The 21,832-nt window shown below is 30.8% G+C and overlaps 1 protein-coding gene across 1 annotated transcript; it reads right to left on the bottom strand.

The window, feature by feature from the left end:
• Nucleotides 1–8,771: 8,771 nt before the first annotated feature.
• Nucleotides 8,772–11,462, bottom strand: LOC125824312 (two-component response regulator ARR17-like). The gene is made up of 5 exons (XM_049503703.1): nucleotides 11,086–11,462; nucleotides 9,458–9,537; nucleotides 9,292–9,369; nucleotides 9,148–9,218; nucleotides 8,772–9,058 (listed from the first exon to the last, which is right to left on the bottom strand). The coding sequence occupies exons 1-5, from the start codon at nucleotides 11,210–11,212 to the stop codon at nucleotides 8,965–8,967; spliced, it is 450 nt and encodes a 149-aa protein (XP_049359660.1). The 5' UTR covers nucleotides 11,213–11,462; the 3' UTR covers nucleotides 8,772–8,964.
• Nucleotides 11,463–21,832: the final 10,370 nt, after the last annotated feature.

The raw sequence follows: 21,832 nt of genomic DNA, 5'->3' as shown, positions 1-21,832 counted from the left end.
AATCCCAATTTTTCCCAAGAGGTTTACGGATAGGAAAAAAAACCAGATAAAGAAATTATGAGAAAATGTCGAATTGAAGATTGAATACTAACCCTCATATTAATTCAAGAAGAAACCCGTAAGAATCACTCCATTCCGATCTCTAGAACTCCCAATATGCTCAAAATACCAAATGAACACGGTCTGAGATTTTTATAACAGTACATGGCTGTTATGCACCAGAAAAACAACAGTTAATCTTTCACTAAAAAGGCCGTAATTTCCTCATACGATAGTGAAATGACCCAATTCTTTTTTGTAAATGTCTTAAATAATGATACGGACCTGCTCGTTCAATCGGAGCTCAATTTCATGCTTGTTTGCCCAGTCAAATATCATTTCTACTCGGTAAACAATTATTTCTTATTTACGATAAAAGTCCAATCTCGGGTTAGCGAAAATGCACCAAACTTTTCAGATAAGTCCTATAATTCATGCTCAAAGTTTCAGAACCTTCGAAATAATTTTTCGACCTTTAAAACTAATAATGAATCCTTTAGTTGCCACAATTTGCTGAAATAGTGTCAAAGCATCCAAGAAGCTTAAAAGCTCACCCAAAACTCATTTGGCACTTCTCGAACACAAACCAAATATGCTACTAGCTTGAAAATGACATTTCAGACTCAATGAAATCGTCGGAATTTGAATTCGAGGTCTCCTTGACCTGGTATCCGATAAGGCGTCAAGAAACTAACTTTAGGCTCAAAAACTCGAAACGCACTCGGGGACTCTAAAAATTCAACCAAGACTCATTCTAGACTTAGAATCACCCCCTGAATCCAACGGTGCCCTCGGAATTCCATTTCGAGAACCGGAACCTCGTTTGTTGACCAAAGTCAACTCTTGATCAAAATTTCACAATTTTAGCAACTTAGGATCTCAAATCTTCGTTTTAACTCCAAATTCGACTCCGTAAATTCTCATAGACCTGTTTCGACATTCTAAAACTGCTGGAATCGACGGAAATCCGATTCGAGTCTCGAAAACTCCAAATGACTCGAAGTAGCACTTTTAACCAAACTTTAACTCTTAAAAACTCAACTTTCCAAAAACTCAACTTTTCATTAATTTTCCTTCAAACCAACTTCGAAAATACAATAATTAGGACTCGGGGCAATTATCGGGAGGGGTAAAATGGTCATTTTATGAAAATTTCCAAAAATGACCTTTAGGGTCATTACAATTCCTGTGGTGTCAGAATTAAGAGAGCTTAAAGCTCAAATCCAAGGGCTTTTTTATAAAGGTTACATCCGTCCTAGTGCTTCCCCATGGGGTGCTCCTGTCTTATTTGTTAACAACAAAGAGGGTAGTATTAGGACTGGTGATTTTATCTTAAGCCATAAATGAGTGGATTGATACCAGAATGACAAGCTTATGGATAAAGAAGATCCCAATGAGTATACTTGGGTGAAGGAAATTGAAGTATTTTAGTAAGAAAGTGCATATAAATTAGGTTAGTCCTCTCAATTTGATGAGTATACCTGAGTTTGAGATGTCGTGCTGATGAAATGGTTGATTTCGTAGTGATAGTCAAGGATGACGGAGCGTAATGGTAATAAGAGTCGTGATGGATTGTGACGGGATGCAACTATATAATAAGATTGTTGGTTAAACGAATTTTGTATAGTAATTACAACTTGTGAGTACCTAAGGTTGTGGTTTTCTAATATTTGGTGAGTAATATGGTTGTATGGAAAGTTATAAGAGATGGTAGGACATCACTCGAATAGAATGTTAAAGAGCTAGAGTTATAATGAAGGAAAATATAGTAGAATGTAGTACATACTTTAGAGAAAGGCGAGAGCAATAATATTTTATTGGATTCTTAAGGCTAAATAGGTATCTTCAGAGGGGTAGATAATTGGGTTCAGAGACGCGTGATTTCATTGTTTTGATGTGGCTATGGTAATAGTATCATGGGTCCATCAGATGGGTTAAAAACTATTGAAAAAGGACTTGAGAAAGAATTATGCAGACATTAGCTTGAGCGTGATGATAAGTGCTTTGTTTTTGTTTTTGAGTTTAGTAATGAGTACGATTGAATTGTTAGCGAAAGATATTGTAAGATCGATAGAGATGCGATCGATGATAAGCGGAGATCCACGATTTCATAAAAATCTTCAAGGTATAAGCTAATGTTGATAGATAAGGGGATTGTGTTATACAGTTGAGTTACAATTCAGAGTTTTCATTGTAAGTCTACAGTCGTGGTGATATACTTGTCGAGGTACAAATTTGTAAGGTGAGAAATGATTAATTGTATCAGGTAGTGAACCTTTGAAAGGATTTACACTTGGTTTGAGTCGTAAAATTTATTACTTTTGATTGTTAAAATATCTAAGAAAGGGTTTCATTTAAAAGTGTTGGTTATTTAGAGTAAGGTAAATGGTCGAAGTATTCATGATGGTTGTGAGAATGATTCATTAGCTAAGCCCACGTGTGTTTTCACTTTGTGGGTGGATCCCTAGTTGTGGATCAGATGTACCAATCATGCGATGTTCTCTTGGTTGAGTGGGATGATTTGAGAAGACGTGGTTATTTCAGATGACTTATGTGATGTTGCCTTGGAGTTATAAAGTATTTAAGTGGTTTTACGTATATCACCTTTCTTATGAGAATCCATAGAAACCTTGCGTAATCTATGGTTGTTCGACAATCTTAACATTCATCTAGTTGTCGAGGTCATGTATTGATTGTGTGTGGTTGAATGTGGGGATCATTGGGTCCAATTCTACTGTTCTTAAGAGACAATCTATAATTGCTAAATCCAGCATTCGATAGTGTGGTTAGAGGGCTTATATGCTTGGACATATTCCTCGATGAGTATCTAATGTTTAAAAATCAAATGTTTATAACTTAAGCTCATGGGAAATTGGGTTGTGAGATGGAGATGTTGATAAAAACTATGATTGGTTGGGTATTATGATGGTGTGTTGGTTGGTTCAGGTTCACTTCTAATTATGGCGAGTTTTGATTTAGGATTTTATCATGGTTATGTGAGAAAATTCGTCCTGATGTTTGTGTCAAAGTCCTTGATAACATGTTGCAGACATATGTACGATCAACTTGGTGGTTATTGAGAATAGCTTTGTGGTTAGCTAAGTGTATATACAACAATAATTATCACTCGAGTATTGTGATGACTTCATTTAGGCATTGTATGGGAGGATGTATAGGTATTCAATTGGTTGGCTGAGGATGAGGATTATATCATAAAGTGAGACTCAGTGTTGTTAAACAAGACCATTGGTGTGATTAAGAATCGGTTGAAATTCTTGATCACAATGTCCGAAAGCTAAGGACATGCGAGACAAGTATCCCCACTAATTCAATGTTTCAGATACTACTCTACCCTTACTTTAGCCAGTCTTCCCTAATTGATCACTCGAGAACGAGTGATGGGTAAATTGGTATCTATTGTAATGACCTGATTCCATCGTTAGGGAAAAGCCAACGGAGAAAGAATTGGGGTCAGAAAACTTTTGGTAGTTACTTGGAATTTCCTAACCTTGTCCATATTTGGACGAAATCGGAGTCAGTAAAGTCTAGAGAAATCTAGTAACAATTGGGTGATTTAATTGTTATTTTGATTATATAAATAGACAACTAAGATGTTAAGAAATTCGTACCACTTTACGGAATGGAATTCGGGCGAGTAGAACTCCCGAAAATGATCTTAGCGTGAACGGGCGGTTTTTGAATGTCAAGGGTTAAAGGTTCGTTGTGAAATGAGGCTTGGAATTCAAATTCCAGCATTCTGTCTTCGTGTATGCCGCCGTAGCAGGATGGCTGCCGCTTTAGCGGGATGGATCCCACCGTAGCGGGACAGACGCGACTTAAGTCGAAAATAAAACTCCAAAAATATTTTATTCTGCACTTTTCGACTTTGAGAGCTAAGGAACGACCCCAGGGGTTTTCTTGACAGTTTTCCACCATTCTTGAGGCTAAAGGTAAGGCTTTCCCTCCCCGAATCCGTTTTGATCCGTAGAATGTAAATTCGTAGGTAATTATCGTTGGGGAAGGGTTTTGATCTGAAACTAATGGTGGAAAAAGCCCTAAATTGGGTATTAGGATCTTGGATTTGGTCTAGGGTTATTAGACCTTTGATTGTTGATCCTTGCGTATATTAATTGTTTGTAGACCTAGAACAAGCGGAAAGAATCTGAAAAGGGAATATTCAAGTGCCTAAGGGGATTCAAACTTGAATTCGAGGTAGGTGATGATTGTGATTTCATGTTGATGTGATATATGTTTTTTAATTGCTCATTTTAATGCATGTATGTATGCGAGTGTTTATTGATCACCCTAATCGTAAATGAGGATAATTGAATAATTGTATGTCATGAATCACCTCTTGTTGTATGATTGTGAGAATATACATTATGATTGTGATTGTGGTTTGTTGAATGGATTGGGTGTTAAGTTCTGACACACTAACTTGGATCAGTTGCCATGTTTCGATATAAATATGGGATTGGTTGCCACGTTCCAGCATAATTATAGGATCGGTTGCCACGTTTCAGCATAAACATTGGATCGAGTACCACGAACCTGTACACTAACAGTTTGGGTGTGGGTTCCATGAGAAGACCATTGAATTGTGTTGTTTATCTACTTGTGATGATTTCGTTCATATCTAATAATGATTGATATTGAAAGACGGTATGTTGCTCTAAATTGATATAACTGTGATATGTGAGAATCGTGAAACTGTTCGATGTTCGTAATAGTTGACTAATATTGTATATGTTCGGTATATGCATGTTTTATAATGATTGTGGTTACTTGCACGTGTTTCACTTATTGGGATAGTTGCGTGATCCTACCAGTACAATGTGGTTGTGTACTGATACTGCACTTGTTCTTTCTTTGTTGAGTACAGGGCATCTTCAGGTGGTTATTGATAGACCTTAACTAGGTGACTATTGAGCGTGACCGGATTCAAGGGTGAACCAGTTTTTTCAGGCTGCCATAGATCTTTCTTGTTTAAGTCCACTCTCTTCGGACTCAGACTATTTTCTAAAGGTGTTTGTTTAGTTTCGAGATTGTACCCCTTGTTCTTAGACTTGTCATTCGTAGAGTTTTGGTACATTGACTTTCAGGTTCTAGAGGTCGTTCTCCCGCATTAGTTTGGTTAGTTGTTTGTTTGTTAAAACCTTGGAGTTTATGGGGACTCCATTTCTATTGTCATTTAAACATACTTTCGTATCTTTAAATGCCTTAATTTTCATAAAATTTGTTAGTTTGGGTTGTAGTAATGGTTCTCCCACCGAAGGATTAGTGTGGGTGTCAATCACGATGGTCTGGGTCGTGACACACTCTCTCTCTCTCCAACTCAAACAATTGCAGCCCAAAAACCATTCCACATAAATACGACAATTGTATTTTGTATTATGTACCAAATGTAATTATATTTCATATCAACTGTATTTTGTATATGGATCAATTTTTCGAAAAATATTTTCTACTCACCAATTAAACATGAAAAAACAAGTCAAAAATCTACTTGTTTTCTGGGAAAACATTTTCATGTAAAACATTTTCCTTCACACCAAACACACCCTAAGAAAAAAATATTAACAGGGACATAGAGCTTACCAATCTCCATTTAATAGCTTTAGATAGAGATAAGATAGCTAATCTGAGGCATGTGATGAATGAACAAAGTAATTTGACACTCAAGTGCCAACAAGGAATTAGAGTGATACTCTCTTAATTGGAACGAGAGGCTTTTAGAGACTAATAGATTCGTTAGTTTTGCACAATGAACACACTTTAATGAGTTGATAGTAAATTATTTGTTTTAGTTTTAATATCTAAGAAACATAATCCTAGTTCGTCTTTAATTTTTTTTTTTATAAATTAAGTAGTATAAATAGTTGATAATTTCTCATTTAAATCCCCAACTTTAATAGTAGATATATCGACTTTCTTATTGTGTTTATTTTTTTTAAAACTACTTTGACATCCCTTAACAAAATTTCGAGCTCGGCAGGAGAATAACTTAAATACCATAAACAAGTGGCAAAAAGACGTTGACAGGATCAAACAAGTGGCACTTTAATCTCTTCTCAAACACGCTAAATTTAGTGCAACTGCATCTATTTATATTTACTATTATATAAAGGCCTTAAATAAATTTAAATTAAGAACAAGTAGCATTCCAATCTTACCTTAAAATTTTGTAGTTGCCTCCACATCTATGAGAAGCAGTTACAACTTTATTTACTACTCCTTCCGTTTAAAAAAGAAAGATTTTTTTTTTTTTAGTCTGTTTAAAAAAAAATGATCTCTTTCCTTTTTTGGCAACACTTTAACTTCAATTGCCACGTGATATGTTTAGGATCACAAGATTAAAAGGTATTTTGATACATTTGACATAACTTTAATTAAGAACCACAAAATTAAAAAAAATTCTTTCTTTTCTTTTTAAACGGAGGGAGTACTAAAGAAACAAATATAATCATTGTCCCCTAGCAACTGAGAAAAGAATAAGTCCCTTTTTATATGTAATTGTCAATATCAAGTAGGCCACCTACCTAACGCCACATCTGATTTTTGGTCCAATTGGATTAGACCTATAGTTAGCGCCTAACGGTAGTAAAAAGCCAATGACATACTCATCCCGTCTTTTTTTACTTGTCAAATAAAAAGACAAATATATTCTGTATTATCGTAAATGGTATGCAGATACATTTCGTTATATTTTTGGGACATTAATGTCTTTGCCGTCCAAAAAACTAGAGCATATATACCCTTTGTACTAACGGACATACACGTGTCATAATCTTATCCATCAACCCGTTTATTAAATATTAGATCGACGGATAAGATTGCGCCATGTGTCCCTATTTAGTCTTCCGTTAGAATAAAGGGCATACATGCTCTAGTTTTTGGATGGCAGGAGCATAAATATCCCAAAAGTATGACAGATGTATCTGCATAGCATTTACAATAATTCAAAATATATTTGTGTTTTTTCCCTTAAAAAAAATAATTTCAAATATATTTACTTACTACATATTTGATAAGTAAATAAGGACGGAGAGTATATTGCAAGCTACTTGCCAACTAATTACAATTGTGACAACCATGACCAAGAGGAAATCCACACGCTTTATGTTTTTTTTTCAATTCAATCAATTGATACAGCAATTCACTTTCCAACCAATATCCTCTGAAAGTCAAGGTCCATATCTGAATTACTCCATTATTTTTCATCAAAAGATCTAATTGCGTAGTTGTGCCAGAAGAAAGATAGCTATACTGATTTGGTATACTCTAAAGACGCGGTATTAATTTTGTAAAATTGAGGTGAAAGAAGACGAAGAAGATGGATCATAAAGGGAAAAAAGATAGGTCTAAAGTTGTGGCATATTGTTGCTGCCCTTGTATTGTAGTGTCTTCTACATTCTCTGTTTTAAAGAGGGCACTCTTTGTGGTCTCTTTCCCTGTTTTGCAGTGCTTTGGATGGGATGAACATAGACATCAACATCATCACCACAGACATTTTTGATTCTTCAATTCATAGATTAACTTCTTGTTCTATAAATTCACAGGTTCATTAATTTTTTTATTTTTATTTTACTTGTAGAAGAATAGAAAGGGGAAAAAAAATCAATTACTTGGTTGTTGGGTAGTATTTTACCTTGTATTCTGCTAGTTAATTTAGTTGTGAGCTATTGTTTGTTTACCTTGAAACAAAAAAGAAATATTACACAAGGTAAGTTTCAAAAATATTACTACTGCTATTCTGTTTGATTGTCTCTTCAAAAATTGTATTTTGCCAGCTACAATTTTGTCCTTGGTGATAAGAATTTGTAGTTTTAAAACCATTCCTATCCATTCCACATTTGTCTTGTTTTTGCAATCAATTTTGTCCTTATTAAAATGCTTTGACTAAATTACAAAAATGATGGGAAAGAATCAAAGTAGCTTAGCTGTGTTGGGACCGCGCGTACCACCACCCTAACTCCACATTAGTATGATATTGTCCGCTTTGGGTCAAGCCCTCACGGATTTATTTTTGGACACATCCCAAAAGGCCTCATACTAATGGAGTTGGGTGGGCACTTATATATTGGTACATTTCTTCTTCTCCATCCAATGTGGGATAGGTTTGTTACCCAACAAGTTGGTCCGATGACTAACTGAATTTTCATTTTATTGGTGATGATTCAATTTGATTCTCACCCTTGCAATTTTTCAACAAAATAAAAAGATTATCTATAACACTCGACTATGTTGAGTAACTAAGAAGTAGCGTTCATAATATTATTGAAATACCAGTTTATGGCCTAAAATCACCATCTTATAGACAAAGTAGGAAAAAGGAAAGAAATTCAGTTCCAGCGATTGCTTTTTGTGCTGATGGCAAATAGGACGGATCAAAGGTTAAATAGGATAGGGTGCACAACAATATTTAAATAGGGCAGAACGGATCAAAACCATTTTTTTCAAAATATTAAATGGGACGGGCAGGTGGTAGGGCAAGGTCAAGCTTGGGCTTGTTTAGCTATTTGCTATGCTTGTGAAGTTTAGAAATCTCAATAAGACAAACAATTAAATGGGGCAAGGCAGGGCAGAGGAAGACAACAGAATTGGAGCCGGATGAAGTATTTGACAATGCTGATGAACAACTATCAAGAAAGTAAGGTGACCAAATGGTTTATGTTAGCCTTAGGTAAGGTGACCAAATGGGTAATAATATGCCTCCCTTGATGCTTCCTGCCTTGTGAAAACAGAAATTTCCAAATTCCAACAGTTTAATATTACTACATTCAAACATTTATATTACTTTTTCACATACAGACTATCCTTAAATAGCTACATAAAATAAAATAACAGTAGTCGAACATTCGAAATTAATTAGCACCCAACACAACAAAATTACACATAAGACTGAATTCAGATCCAAAATATTTATCATTGGCATTGCATGAGTTGACATCGTAATCTCTTGACATCAGAGTGTTTGAGAGGCTTCAACATGAACATCTGAGCCCCTTCTTCCATGCATCTGTTCATTTCACATATTGTATTAGTTAAATATATCATAACAGAGTTACATTTTTTATAATTAAAGATACGAGTCATCGATAAACTTACTGATCAATGCGAGTTGGGATATTCTCAGATGACATAATAACAACTGGTACATCCTTCAAAATCGACGATTCCTGCTTGCATTTCAACTAATTAAACAACATTTTAATTTCTTCATAGAATGTTGAACTATTAACTAAAAACTACCTTAATTTTCTTAAGCAATTCATAACCAGTCATTCCTGGCATGCAATAATCTGTTATTATCATATTAACCTTTGAACCCTGTTGAAACAAAAAGATCATAAATATTTACACTAACATCCCTTGAAGAAAGAAAAGCAAATAATTGTTTAATTAAAGAAATAATTACATTGTTATTTGTTGAGTGCTCCTGATCAGCTCCTAATCCCAAGTACTCCAAGGCCCTTAGACCATTTTCTGCAGTAGTCACTAAAGCCAACTCACAAATTTTAGAAACTAAACATCCAATTTTCATCTAATAATCATATTTTGAGGAGATTAGCCCAACTAATCAAGATTTATGTCGATAGAAGATTATACATCACGAAAAAAACAATTCAAAAGATACTACTTGTATTAATTTAGTTAAGTCCGAGGCGGACCCACATGTATATGTAGGGTGCATGTGCACTTGTTAATTTTTCAAAAAAAAATATGTAAAACTAAATATAATTAACAGTGTATCTGGAAAGCATAAAAGGGCACTTGGTACTACTGGTACAATCGAATACGATACTATTGGTTAATTGTCATTGAACGTTTCGCTAACGCCTAAATTAAGATAATATTGATGTAACCTTTAAATCCTGAATTCGCCTTTGAAATAAGATAAAATTATCTTTACTAGGTACAGATGAACCATGGTATTAATTTGTGGCCATATCTAGAGCTAGTTAGGATGCAATTATTTTCCTATATGATACTAATAAAGAATGGTATCCAGAAGGATTTTCCTATTTTTGGAAGGAAAAAAAGAAAAAGAGAATTGACATAAACTGAGTATAAAAGTCTACATCAAAGGATTCGAAAAGATATGAAGGAAGCAGTGTATAAATCCTATTCTTAAAAAGTTTAGCATATCCAAAAGTCATATAAATCGGTATCATTTATTTTACTTTTCCTACACGTTTATTCTTTTCCCCCCATAATTAAACTCTTCGTTTATTTAATTTTTTCTTTAATTACCATTCCTTAATTAAGGAAATAAGAGGGAGGGAGAGTGATGTCATAATGATCCAAAATTTGAATTAGTGAAGCTTGAATTTCATTAAACCTATCATTACTCCTATGTGATAACAACAACAACAACATATTAGTGATCTAATTTTATAAAGGCAGAAAGACTGTTTCAGATAAATTCTTTGTTTAAGTAAAGAATGTCGAAAAACTAGTGTATAAAAGTGAAAAAAATCATGCTAAAAACAGTGTCAACGAGAATCTTATGTAATTACAAACAGTGTCAACTTAACATAAGTTTGTATATTTAATATTTCCTTCGTACTTTTTAGTTATCATATTATATTTTTCGAAAGTCAATTTGATTAATTTTTAAAAGTTAAATCAGATTACATTATTTTTATATTTTAAATTAAAAATTTAGATATTCAAAAACTATACGAAAAGTGCTATAAATTGCATTTTTTTATATATCAATATGATAAAAAAAAATACATCATACAATGTTAGTCAATACTTCTTATCTTTAACTCTAAAAAAGAAATCGTCTCAACTAAAATGGAACGGAGGGAGGGAGTAACTTTGTATCTTTATCTTTTTCTTCTTGGTATGGTGTGTTAATTTGTGGGATGGTTTTTATTGCATGTATAATTTCATGCTTGAGAAACATTCAAGATTTTACATATGATGGAAATTAAGATAAGAGAGATTGAAACATATATTATACATTGTGAGTTGTTTGTGACATGCGTTGTCAAAAATTAACAAGAGAAAATGTGAAGAAATAAAAGTATATAATACCTTTGCAAGATGATTTCTTGAGTAATTTTTCGACAAGTTTTCGATCAATAAGGTTGTCATCAACAGCTAGAACATGAGGTTCTTCATGAGAAGAAATTGTTGAAGATGAAGAAGAATAAAAATCCATTATAAGACACAAATAAGGATAAGAGGTGCAATATTAAGAAGAAAGAAGAAGAAGAAAGAATCAAAGTGTAGAGAAAAAAAGCAATATAGTTTGTGGGGGTATTTAAAGGAAAAGAAAGATTCTTGTAATTTCTTGGGAAGATGATGAAAAGATTTTGAACTAGTGGGGGGTTGTGTTTAATTAAGGCAAGGAATCACCAAATTAAAATTAAAATCAAAAGGTTGTGTCACACATGATATTTGGCCATATCAAATTTTGCTTCCACTATTTCTTAATCACTTATAAAATGAATAAAACAAAATAGTCTTTTCAGATTTATAAAAATAAAAATTTTGTTTATAAAAAGGCCATAAAACAAAAATAAAATAAAATTATAAGTGATCTAAAAAACTAATTCTCCCAAATCCTCTCCTTTTCATTCATATGTGTCGTGCATCAATAACAATATTAATATCTCCTACTGTTTTCTCAGATCCTCATTCTCTTTTCTTTTTAGTTATTAAAAAAAAGATTATGTGCTTATATAAAAAAAAAAAAAGAGGATAGATACTTGTTTCTTTTGTTTCATATTAGTTGATCATTTTTCATTTTATCGTGCTTAAGAAATCATAAATAAGAAGATAAATCCTGAAAATTTTAAAACAAATGTGAACATTTTCAAAAAGAACTATAACCTGCAAGGTTAATATAGAAAAAAGTTAATCAATGCTTTATTGATTTAGCTAGTAAGGTGAACAACTTATATGAGACAACTATTTTGTGTATGATAATTAACTAATATGAAACCGAGGAAATATTTAATATTGGAATGTTATGTTAAAAATGGCAAGTAGGTGTGTGAAATTTTCTTGTATTTGATATGGTGAGAAGAGGATCTAAAAAGTATGTGCAGGCAAAGTATAGAGGATTTTGAAAGCAGTATCTTGCTAAATCTTAATAATGGGGACCAAATCTAGCTGCTTCCCATTCTTACAATATTCTACAACAAAAAAATGTTATATACCAACTCCAAAAATGTGTGTTTGGTATGAATCAAAGTATTTCTCAATTTTTTTTTTACCATAAACTACTTAATTCAAATGTAGCCATAAAACGACTTGTTTAATTTATGGAAATTTTATTTTGTAGTTCAAATATGCATTTAATTAGTGCGTCTTTCACCGCACTAATTAATATGGCCTTATATATGTTCTTAGCTTCCACTTGTTTTGCTCATTCAACTTTTGAATCTATATTTATTAAGGAAAGTATACACAGTGAGGTGACTACTATATAATTATTATTAGTTTTACGTATCAAACTCTATAGAATTTGTCTACTACCTCAGATACTTCCATATTATCTCCCTTGCAAGTTTTCTCTTTTTTTTTTCTTTCTGCATACTATCAATAAAAATATTTAGTAGCTTTAGATTATGTTCAACGTTATTGTTGAGAGATCAAAAACACTTACGTTGAGGAAAAAAAATTGTCTGGAGAATTAAGGTGTTTGGATAATCATTAAAACTATTTTTAAATGGAAGTAGGAGCAGTATTTTTTGTGGTAGGAAGAAGCTAAAGATTTATTTTTTCAAGACTAATATATTCCGGCAATATGTACATATTTATTAATATATCTCTTTTATTTATTTATTTATGTGGTGAATTTATCGTACTGATTTAATTTGTGGAATGATTTTTAATTTTATTTTGCTTTATATTTTTAATTATACTTAAATCACCATGTTAATATATATTATATATCAATTTTTTTTTATCTATGTATAATATTAATTGTAAATTTGAATATATACATTTTCATTTAATAAAGATAAAGATTTAATTGAAATTTTTATTATAGATATTTAAAATAATTTTAATATTAAAAATGCATTGTTATTTGTCCTTTTTCGTAATTTGACTCTCAGAAACACTTTTTAAAAAGATTTGTCAACCAAAATCTGTTTATCAAAAGTATGTTTCAAATGAATTCGCCAAACACAAATTATTTTATTTTCTAAAAGCATTTTCCTGAAAAATTATTTTTAAAATGTGTTTCTAAAAATAAGTAATTTTTAGCTGTAACGCCAAACATGCTCTTAAACATAAACTATCTAAATATTCTTCTATCATTTTTGAAATTTTCACTTAATTAATACTCCACTCATTCTAGCACTAAGAGTGAATTTGAAAATAAATAGAGTAAATAAATATTTATTTGTATTGGAATGAAGAGAATAGAATGTGTATGAAACTGAAAAACAGCAGTTTATTTTCCCAAAAAAAGGGAGGGAGGGAGTCACACTAGTTGTGAATCATAGGTGAATGAGAATTTTAAGTAACAAATTATATAACAACATTAAATTAAGTTGAAAATTGCGATTTTAAAATATACGATAAGTTTTTAATTTTCAATTTTTAACTTTTTAAATTTGAATTCAAAGATAACTATAATTACACATAATATGCTTTTATTGGATAAAATTCAAATAAACAGCCTCTCCTTTATATCTATATGTTTTATGATATATTCAAATTAAAATTTAATATATCCTCTACATACACTGATTAAATCTAATATAGCGATTGTACTAATTAAGATTATTTTTACCTTTATATCAATTTTCTATTATATTTTACACAAACTAATACAATAAATAATATTTTGAATCTTTTAATTTTGAATAAAACATATATAAAATGTTTCAACATGTTATTTAATCTTATGATATCAAATAGTTCATATGGAAGGTTAGAATTGATAAATTATTAACATAATTTATTTTTATTCAAACAACATAAAAAGAATAAACTCTCTCTCTCTCTCTCTCTCTCTATATATATATATATATATATATATATATATATATATAATAAATTAGATTGTGTACTAATAATATTAATTTAATATTGCTCAAATACACAAGGTAATGATTTGTATTATTATTATAATAAATTAAATATATTATTAAGTGCATTGTACATTTTATTAGTTATTTTTAATTATAAAATATTACATTTTAAATTATCCGCGCAACGCGCGGGCACGTATACTAGTTGTTTTAATGCATGTAGTTAGATAAATGAACTACTTAAAGGTTTCACATGCTATAATTAGACTAAGAATATAGTATTAAATGATAATATTATCACAATAAGGAACAAAAATAAAACGTATATAGATGCCAAACTTTATATAAAGTTGCTTTATATAACTTTATATACTTCCATTTCCCTATATATGACATGGTACACCATAATATATTTCTTGATACTCAGCAATATATAAAATATATAATACATAGAACTTGATAATATCTTCATGAATTCCAAGATATCTGCAAGTATCCCTCTTATTTTGTTGAATTATTTGGTTTATCTTTGGACTTTGTGATATATATTTCCTTGCTAATAAAAGCAACAAATTTATACTACTTCCTCTATTTTAATTAATTGAAATTTTTGGGATTTTTTCATTGTTCAAAATAATTGAATTATTCAAAGTTCAAGATGAATGTTTGAATTTTTTTTTCTTCACATTTGTCCTTTCCTTTAATGAAGTTTGATATTTTATAGGAGATAAATTACACTCCTTGCAAAGTTACATTTATGATTTTACAAAGGATAATAGTGAAAAATATGATTTTGTATTGTTGTCTCACAAATTCAATTAATATGAAATTGAGAGAATAGTATATTTGATGATTCATCATTTGTATCTTTGCTTACATTATGTATAAAAAAAAGTTACCGTATCTATTTTATATCATTATTTTATTTGGTATGGTTTGAATCTGTCTTTCATTAATATTTGATATTGTTATAATTTTTGTTCAATTTTTTAATCAGTTTATTTTTAATAAAATCAAATCAAATTAAATATCATCAATTTTTAAAAGTTTAAATCTAAATCCAATCAAAATCAAATAACTATTAATTTTTTATTTGGATCGATTTTAATCAAAATAGATATTTGATTTGGATCGTAGCAAAAAGAAATTATTTTGCATCATCCTTGCCAAAAAAAAAGAAAAAAGGAAAAAAAAAAGATGATCCAAATTCCGAAGCAATAAAAATCTGTTTCAAGTTCATAATATTTGAATTTGACGAAAATAAATCTTTGCTATTTTCCTATAGATTTTCTCGTACCAAATTGCACAAACTTCCAATTAATATACGGACTAACGTGCCTACAACATCAAGTCCATTCTAAAGGATAAGAAAGAATAGGTGCCTATTTGCCTAATCACAAAATTCCAACTTGGTAGGGTAAATGTACTTGTGTATAATATATGATTTAGTTGATTTGATACGAAATTTAAAAATAACTTTTTTAATTTTTTTTTGTGTAAAATAAATAATAGATATTTATGTTACTATAAATCAGTTCATTAAGAATAAAATTAGTATTTTAAAATTAAACTATAATAAATATATAAATGAGATGTTCTTTTTCGAGCTGATTAAAAAGAAAAGTAAGTTGTATAAATTGAAATAAAAAATAATGAATATGTGGTTTATTATCTAAAAATTATAATTTAAAAAAGACGTAAAGTAGATATAATTTAAGTATGAAACTAATAAAAATGTAATGTTTAGGTGGGGTTGATCCATTCTCTCTGAAAATTAGCATAATGAGTACTCCCTCTGTTTAAAAAAGAATGATCCAATTTTCTTTTTAGTCCGTTTAAAAAAGAATGAACCATTTCTTTTTTGGCAACACTTTAACTTCAACTTTCCACGTGACATGTTTAAGACCACAAGATTAAAAGACATTTTGGTACATTTGACATAACTTTAATTTAGAACCACAAGATTAAAAAATCCTTTCTTTTTTTCTTAAGCTCCGTTTCAAGTCAAACTAGGACATTCTTTTTGAAACAGAGGGATTATCATTCTACGTAACTAAAATATATATAAATTATCAATTAATTTATGTAGAATATGATTTTTTTTTATATAGAATAAAAGATAAAATAAGTAATAACTAAATAACTAAATGCGTAATTACTGATGCATGCAACATTCTAACGAGCAACCTTAAAATATGCCTTCTATAGATAATGTAAATGACATATATAGATTATCCTCACATGACCATAATTAAGTTTTCTTTAATCAATTCATATTCGAAATTTACTTCTCAAACTAATTGTAATTCATATTAAATTAATATTATATGATTCATTAAAGGAGAAACAGTCTTTACTAATAATTAAATTTTCATTTTTAAAGTTTGGACACAACAAGCGTAAGAAAGTAAAGGACCGATAATAGTAAGAATTTTTTATATCTAACTTGATGTTTGTTAATCAAGTTAGAAAATTGGCCAATACCAATTTTCACCCAACTTATTATCAGTAGGAACTAGGGATGACATAGTTTGAATAACCAATCCGAAATTTAGATCAAAATCCATTTTTTTTAGATATTTGGTTTGAATTTTAGATTATGAATTAAACTTTTGGATTTTATTTTTGAAACTTATAAATTTACGAGAATTGAATAACTTTTATTTACATTTTGTTTACAATAAAAAAATATTAAATACATATATTACCTAACATGAACTTAATTATTATTGTATATTAATTTAAAACTTTTTATTATAAAAAAATCATAAGCTGCAAATGACGATACAATTAAAAGTTCACACCTGTTGTGTACATGGCAATTGCCCATGTGCTTCGACTGCAATTGTACAATGAAAACTCAAAATTGATTGTGGGCAAGCGTGATCAGCTGAAGATTGCTTGTGGGATTTCAGATGTGCATGGATATACTGTTAAGTGAATATTTCAAAAATGAGGTGAAGGGTTTAAATTGTCTACTTGTCATATCTAAATGAATAAAAAAGAATTGAAATGAAAAAGACCATGTGATAAACATGATAATGTGAATTGTCTTATTGTGACCCTTGATGATTGATTGATGACATGCTTGAAAGCATGATCGTGGACTTGAATTGTATGGTTTGTTGTCTCTTCTATGTGGTGTGATATTACTTGTATGCACTGATTGTGGACATCGAGATGAGACATGTGATGAGTTATTATGCTGAGATTTTTGCCCGTGAGTGTTATCACGCCAAGGTCTTTGCCGGAGAGTGTTATCATGCTGAGGTCTCTGCCGGCGAGTGTTATTTGTTAGGATATATACTATTAATCATATGTTTAGATATAATATTTATAATAGAATAATTATTATTTAGTTTTAATAAAAGTTTTAGTAGATCATATATTCGTTTATGGTGTCTGTTCACTTATATAGTAGATGATTTAGTATATAGAGTTTTAGCTTATACAGAGGATTAAATCATCGGTTCCTATAAGTATAAAATTTTGTGTTCACAATCTAAGATGCATGTCATCGGTACGATTGTAGCACAAGATTATATATAATTTATCTTGATTATGGGAACGTATAGTTCAACTTCTTGTGCTAGTGCATTTTGTATGTATTGAATGAAACCGAGTAGAGATAGTTGTCTGACTGACAAAAACATATTCTCTAAACTGTTAAATGTACTTATATTCGTAAGCTTGATATAACTATTATGATGTGTATTTATTAATTATCGTTTTGATTTATTAAAAGATGAGATTCTGAGATTAGTCAATATACCTAGTAGATTGGATGATAATAATATATATTGGTGAAATAATAAGTTAGTTGATCGAATTCATGTCCCGTTATAGAGATTGATGATATGCCTTGTTGAGAAGCTTATAAGTTTTTATCGTGTCAAACCTTGTAAGTGGAATTTTTGAATCCAACACATGAAATAAGTTAAGCAGTGCTCTAAAGGAAATTAATCATTGAATTAAATTCGTCAGTAATTTAATTTATTGATTAGTATCTGTAATCTTAACATGGGGAAGTGTTTTATGGGAATTTCCAAATATAAATAGAAAAGTGCAATTACGAATTTCTAGTGGAATGATTTGTTATTTATTATGGTAAGAATAACTCAAATTAATTATTTAGAATTATCTCCATAATAGAAAATCTTAGTAATTAATTATGTGGTCCCTACAGTGCCCATATTTAACTAGAACTCAAAATCCTATTTCTATGGGAAAAGGAATAATAACGTGAATTTTTTTCTAGTTTTCTACTCCTTTTTGGATTGAGAAGAAATCTCTATAAATAGGGATTCTCCTAATCTAGAAAATTGATTGAAGGGTTTCTATACAATACTTGCCCACCCAAGTATTGAGAGAGAATGGATGTGAACTTGGGATCATTGTAGAAGACTACAAAGTTGATGTCTATCTTGTGGATTCGCTTGAAGGTCTGTCTAACTAAAGGATTAACTTGAAGGTATCTGCTTACGCTTCAAGAGATAATTCTTGAATTAAATTTCAGCAAGTTTATGTGTTCTAACATGATTATATGTGTTCTAGCATAAACATTATTGGTTATCTATTCATGTAAGCAGTATGATTCTGGTATGCTTCTGCATTGCATATAGTTTTCCAACATTATTATGTAGAAGTCTTTGCCGGCGAGTGTTATAAAGCTGATGAGAAATGATTCCGGCTAGTGATAATCATTGTGACTTGATGCACTTGATGCTTATACGTAACTTACTTGTGAATTGTGATCGATGTACTTGCTATGTGTGATTGAACTACTTGTCATTACGATTGACTTATTTGATTTGTTAATTATTGAACTCTGAATATTGCGTTTGTGAGTCGTGTATTGTAGAATTACTAGGTTGGGCTGATTTTTGTGCAAGTTGTAGTTTGAGGAGGTTCAGTTTGATTGTAAGGGGTATTCGATTTCTAGCTAGCTGCTTTATTTAGTAGGTTGCTTCCTAGGTACCGTGTTATTGGTACTCACCCCTTGCTTCTATATTTGTGTAGGTGCTGAGCCTGAACTTGTGTAATCTCTTCTCAAGGCTCGTCAAGTACTTGTCGAGGTACTTGTTTGTCATTCAGCGGACCCTCTTTTTCCTTTCCTTACCCTTTGTTCTATTTGAGAAACTAAGCTTGAGACTTGTATTTATTTATTAATTCCGCACCTATCTATTTAGTGGCTTGTATACGTGATAACCAAATTTTGGGGGTTTTAATAGAAGAATAAGTTTTTCGCTTTAACTTGTTCTTGTTTTTACTATTTTTCGTTTTCTTTCATTTTCATTGGATTGACGCTGACTTGTCTTGGTGAGAAAAGACAAGTGTCATCACGTTCATTTTTGGGTATGACAAAATATTTATTGGGAGTTGTGGAGGTGTAGATGTTTTGCCAGATATGACAACATCAAGATGACTAGCATGTATATTATTCACCAAACTTGTAAATATATGTGTATGATGTTTTCCACTAATTGGTTGAAGCTATCATTCCCTACTTCTTGGAATAAAATCTGTCACTATATTGAGAATCTAATCCAGTAGCATACCAGCCAAGTTATTTATCGGAATAAGCCTTTGAATGGTTTCTTTAAACTCAATGTTGATGGATGCGCTAAAGGAAATTTGAGAAGCTTAGATGGTGGTGATATTTTGAGGGATCACACAAGGGATTTCATTCTTGCCTTTACTGATTTTTATGGTCATTCCAACAACAACAGTCCTGAGGCTAGAGCCATCTTGCAAGACTTGAAACTTTGCTTTTATAAACAATTTTTGAACATCATCGTGAAAATCGACTCTCAAGTGATGGTGGATGTGATTAATAACAAAATGAGGGCTCAATGGAATGTAAAACATATTACAGATAAGATCACTCAACTCTCCGATATTGAAAACTTTATTTTTTGTTCACACTTTTAGAGAGGGTAACACAGTGCCTGATCACTTAGCTAACGTTGGAGAAGTCACCAAAAGTCATGTTATCTACTATGATTTTGGCTCACTGCCTAGTAAAGTTAAAGTCACGGTGATGCTTGATCAACATGGCTTCCCGCACCTCAGAATTATGTCACAACAAAATCATTTTGTGATTAATGATGTTAGAAGTTCTCAGGTATAGAGTTGGTTCAACTCTTTCTGTTTTGTACAATATCTCAGTCATTTGTACCCACCCCAACTTTTACATTAGGTGAGATTTTTATTCTCCCAAGTCTTACAGTGTTTGTAACCAAAGGTACATAAGAATGAAATGTCTCATTCTTTATTTGGCTCTGGAGGCAAAGGTCTATATCCTCCTCCATGTACTTGATTTTTTTGATAATACAAAGGTTGGGGCAGTACTTTAACCCCCTCGCCATTGGTGGACTTTTGAAAAAAAAAAGCAAAGTCCAAGGTATATTTTAATCTTTTTCATACATAAATTATTTTTTGACTTCTTTGATGATCATTATTTGAGTTTTTTATTCTTATTTTTTTCTTTCATTCTTTAATGTAAAGAAAGAAAAAATTAAACTAATTTCTTGTGGCTATATTATAATTTAAAACTATTTTCGACTAAATTGTAATTTATATTTTGTATTTGTAAAAAAATTGGGGCATCTATAATAAATTTTTCAAGAAAATTAGTAAAATATAACTAACTTTGACCATCAGAACAATAAATTTAAATTAGTCAAAGAAACAAAAAAAAGTCATAAAAAAATAGATGTGAGGACCGAAGATGATCAAATATACCCCTACGGATTAAATTAAAATTAATTCTTTTACTCATGTTAGAGGAAAGGATATATGTGAGTCAATTGTATAACTATATATATGATTTATGTGAGACACTTTCATAATGATGTGTATATCAGTTCTAAATAACAAAGTTGATAGGTATATTAAGTCTTTTCCCTTATCTTATTATGAACCATGTGGTAAAAAAATTCATGTGTCAGAAGGATTGAGGAGTTTTGACCTAACCTTATTTTCATTAGCTATCGCTAATGGCCTCTCCGGCCACTGGACAATCATCACCTACAATGATTGATTGATCAACCCCTTTTAGCTGCACAACCCAAAATACCCTCCCATAATTGAAAATTTGCAACATGCTATTGTTGAAATTTTTTCATATGGAGGAGCTACAATCTGCGATTCCTACATAATGTAACAACACATGAGATTTCAAAGATTGATTATTTTAGAAATAAACATATTCTAATTAGGCTATCGTTGAAGGAAGATTTCATTAACATGACATCAAAGGCTGCCTTTTAATTAAGGCTGAAAAAGGTGCATCTTATCAAATGAGGCCACCGATATATGATCCAAGTTTACTGTGGAGGAGGAGACTACTATGGCTATGACCTGAATTTCATTTACTAATTTGTTACCACCTATTTTGTCAATGAGTCGGTACTTTTATTAGCATCTGACGTAGGAACTCCTATACATCTTTATTTGGCTCTGGAGGCAAAGGTCTATATCCTCCTCCATGTACTTTATTTTTTTGATAATACAAAGGTTGGGTCAGTACTTTAACCCCCTCGCCATTGGTGGACTTTTGAAAAAAAAAGAAGCAAAGTTCAAGGTATATTTTAATCCTTTTCATACATAAATTATTTTTTGACTTCTTTGATGATCATTATTTGAATTTCTTATTCTTATTTTTTTACTTTCATTCTTTAATGTAAAGAAAGAAAAAACTAAACTAATTTCTTGTGGCTATATTATAATTTAAAACTATTTTTCGACTATATTGTAATTTAGTTTTCGTATTTGTAAAAAAATTGGGG

Source organism: Solanum verrucosum, unplaced genomic scaffold, assembly GCF_900185275.1.
Source record: "Solanum verrucosum unplaced genomic scaffold, falcon-dt-bn FXZP01001111.1, whole genome shotgun sequence".
Taxonomy (NCBI): domain Eukaryota; kingdom Viridiplantae; phylum Streptophyta; class Magnoliopsida; order Solanales; family Solanaceae; genus Solanum; species Solanum verrucosum.
The sequence above is the reverse complement of the archived record's forward strand: the minus strand, read 5'-3'. Positions and strand labels throughout refer to the sequence as shown.

Coding starts and splice junctions, on each gene's coding strand:
- LOC125824312 (XM_049503703.1), bottom strand. CDS start 11,212: ATGGATTTTTATTCTTCTTCATCTTCAACAATTTCTTCTCATGAAGAA. Junction 9,219..9,291: donor AATTGCTTAAGAAAATTAAG/GTAGTTTTTAGT, acceptor AAATGCAAGCAG/GAATCGTCGATTTTGAAGGA. Junction 9,059..9,147: donor ATCCCAACTCGCATTGATCA/GTAAGTTTATCG, acceptor TGAAATGAACAG/ATGCATGGAAGAAGGGGCTC.